A 1,416-nucleotide genomic window follows, 5' to 3' on the forward strand; every position below is an offset into this window, starting at 1 on the left:
TCGACGGAAAAAAAATCTATGTTCGATCTTTGTTTCATAATGATATAATAAAAGTAGTGGAGTTATCCATTTAAGATGGAGGACAGGAGTATGATGGCTGAACTAGTGAATTTTTTAAAATATTGGTACAAGAATCAGACCAACCAAGGTAAGTGGTCCAAAAATCTCTCTCAGGCATACGGGTTTGAATGAGGCGTGTGACAGGGGGGGGCTATCGTCTCCAAAGCTATTTAACCTGTATGTTAAGGATCTAATAGTCAGGCTCAGCAGTATGTGTGTCGGATGCCGTGTGGGGGGTGTTTGTGTAAACAACATCAGCTACGCGGACAACATGGTGCTGCTGGGCCCGACCGCAAGGTCTATTGGGGAGATGTTGATAGTCTGTGAGGCCTTCGCCGCGTCACACGGATTGACATACAACGTTAAAAAATGTGAGTTCGTGGTCTTCAAGGCCGCCGGTAAGTGTACAGACACCTTTCCATCGATTACACTAAATGGCATGAGTGTAAAACAGGTGTCTCGGTTTAAATACCTCGGACATATTCTTACCAACGACCCTAAAGGTGATGACGAAGTCGAGAGGGAGCGCAGGGCGTTGGCGATACGCGGGAATATGCTGGCCCGCAGGTTTGCCCGCTGTGCGGATCAAGTCAAAATATCCCTCTTCAAAGCGTATTGTCAGGGTCTGTACACGAGCCGGGCGGCGTCGTGGTGAATGTGCACCGACACCGCGGCGCCGACTCAATCGGCGGGAGGTAAACCCGGGGGGGTTTTAGTGAGGTAGGCCCTCCAGTATGGAAGGAGCGTGTCCACATAATCCCTGAGTCTCCTTGGGTTCAGGGGTATCTATAAAGATTTCCCCCCGTAAAAAAAAGGGTCTGTACACGAGCGGCTTGTGGTTAAGGTGTTCCCAAAATTCCCTGCGCGTCCAATATAATAACGTGTTCAGGATGATGTTGAGACTACCCCGGTACTGCAGAGCGTCCGCGTAGCATCGTTGGCTAGAAGGGTCCGGGGGAGTAACTAGAGCATCCTGAAGGTTGTGGGAGAGGACCACAGAGCGCCTGTACTGAGGCATCTCGTACGGACAATGATTCCGCACGAGATGCCTCGTAAGTACATGACATTTTAGATTTTAATATTCCTACTAACAATAGCTTATAAGTTTATTTTTCTATTACTAACACCAATGGATCCTTGTTATCTGAAATAAATATTTTGAAAATTGAATTAAATATTTCACAAAAAAATCTCGATAAACCAACATTTCGTAAAGCTCTTTACAAGTTTCCTTGTTATGGCTGACTGTAATCAATTCATATTTATTTTAACTAAACGTTTTATTTATTAAAACAATGCCTTTGACTTTCTGCATCTGAAATTTCTTGGTCCCATTTTCAGGCGTCCTTCCTGGCG

At 45.4% G+C, this 1,416-nt stretch overlaps 1 protein-coding gene across 1 annotated transcript; it reads left to right on the top strand.

Annotated features, from left to right (window-relative positions):
- Window positions 1-331: 331 nt before the first annotated feature.
- On the top strand, window positions 332-715 carry LOC113234014. Its single transcript, XM_026469242.1, has one exon. The coding sequence runs from the start codon at window positions 332-334 to the stop codon at window positions 713-715; it is 384 nt and encodes a 127-aa protein (XP_026325027.1).
- The last annotated feature ends 701 nt before the right edge of the window (window positions 716-1,416 follow it).

The sequence above is a fragment of the Hyposmocoma kahamanoa genome, unplaced genomic scaffold (genome assembly GCF_003589595.1).
Source record: "Hyposmocoma kahamanoa isolate Upper Pololo Valley unplaced genomic scaffold, ASM358959v1 81, whole genome shotgun sequence".
In the NCBI taxonomy this organism is placed as follows: domain Eukaryota; kingdom Metazoa; phylum Arthropoda; class Insecta; order Lepidoptera; family Cosmopterigidae; genus Hyposmocoma; species Hyposmocoma kahamanoa.

Coding starts and splice junctions, on each gene's coding strand:
- LOC113234014 (XM_026469242.1), top strand. CDS start 332: ATGGTGCTGCTGGGCCCGACCGCAAGGTCTATTGGGGAGATGTTGATA.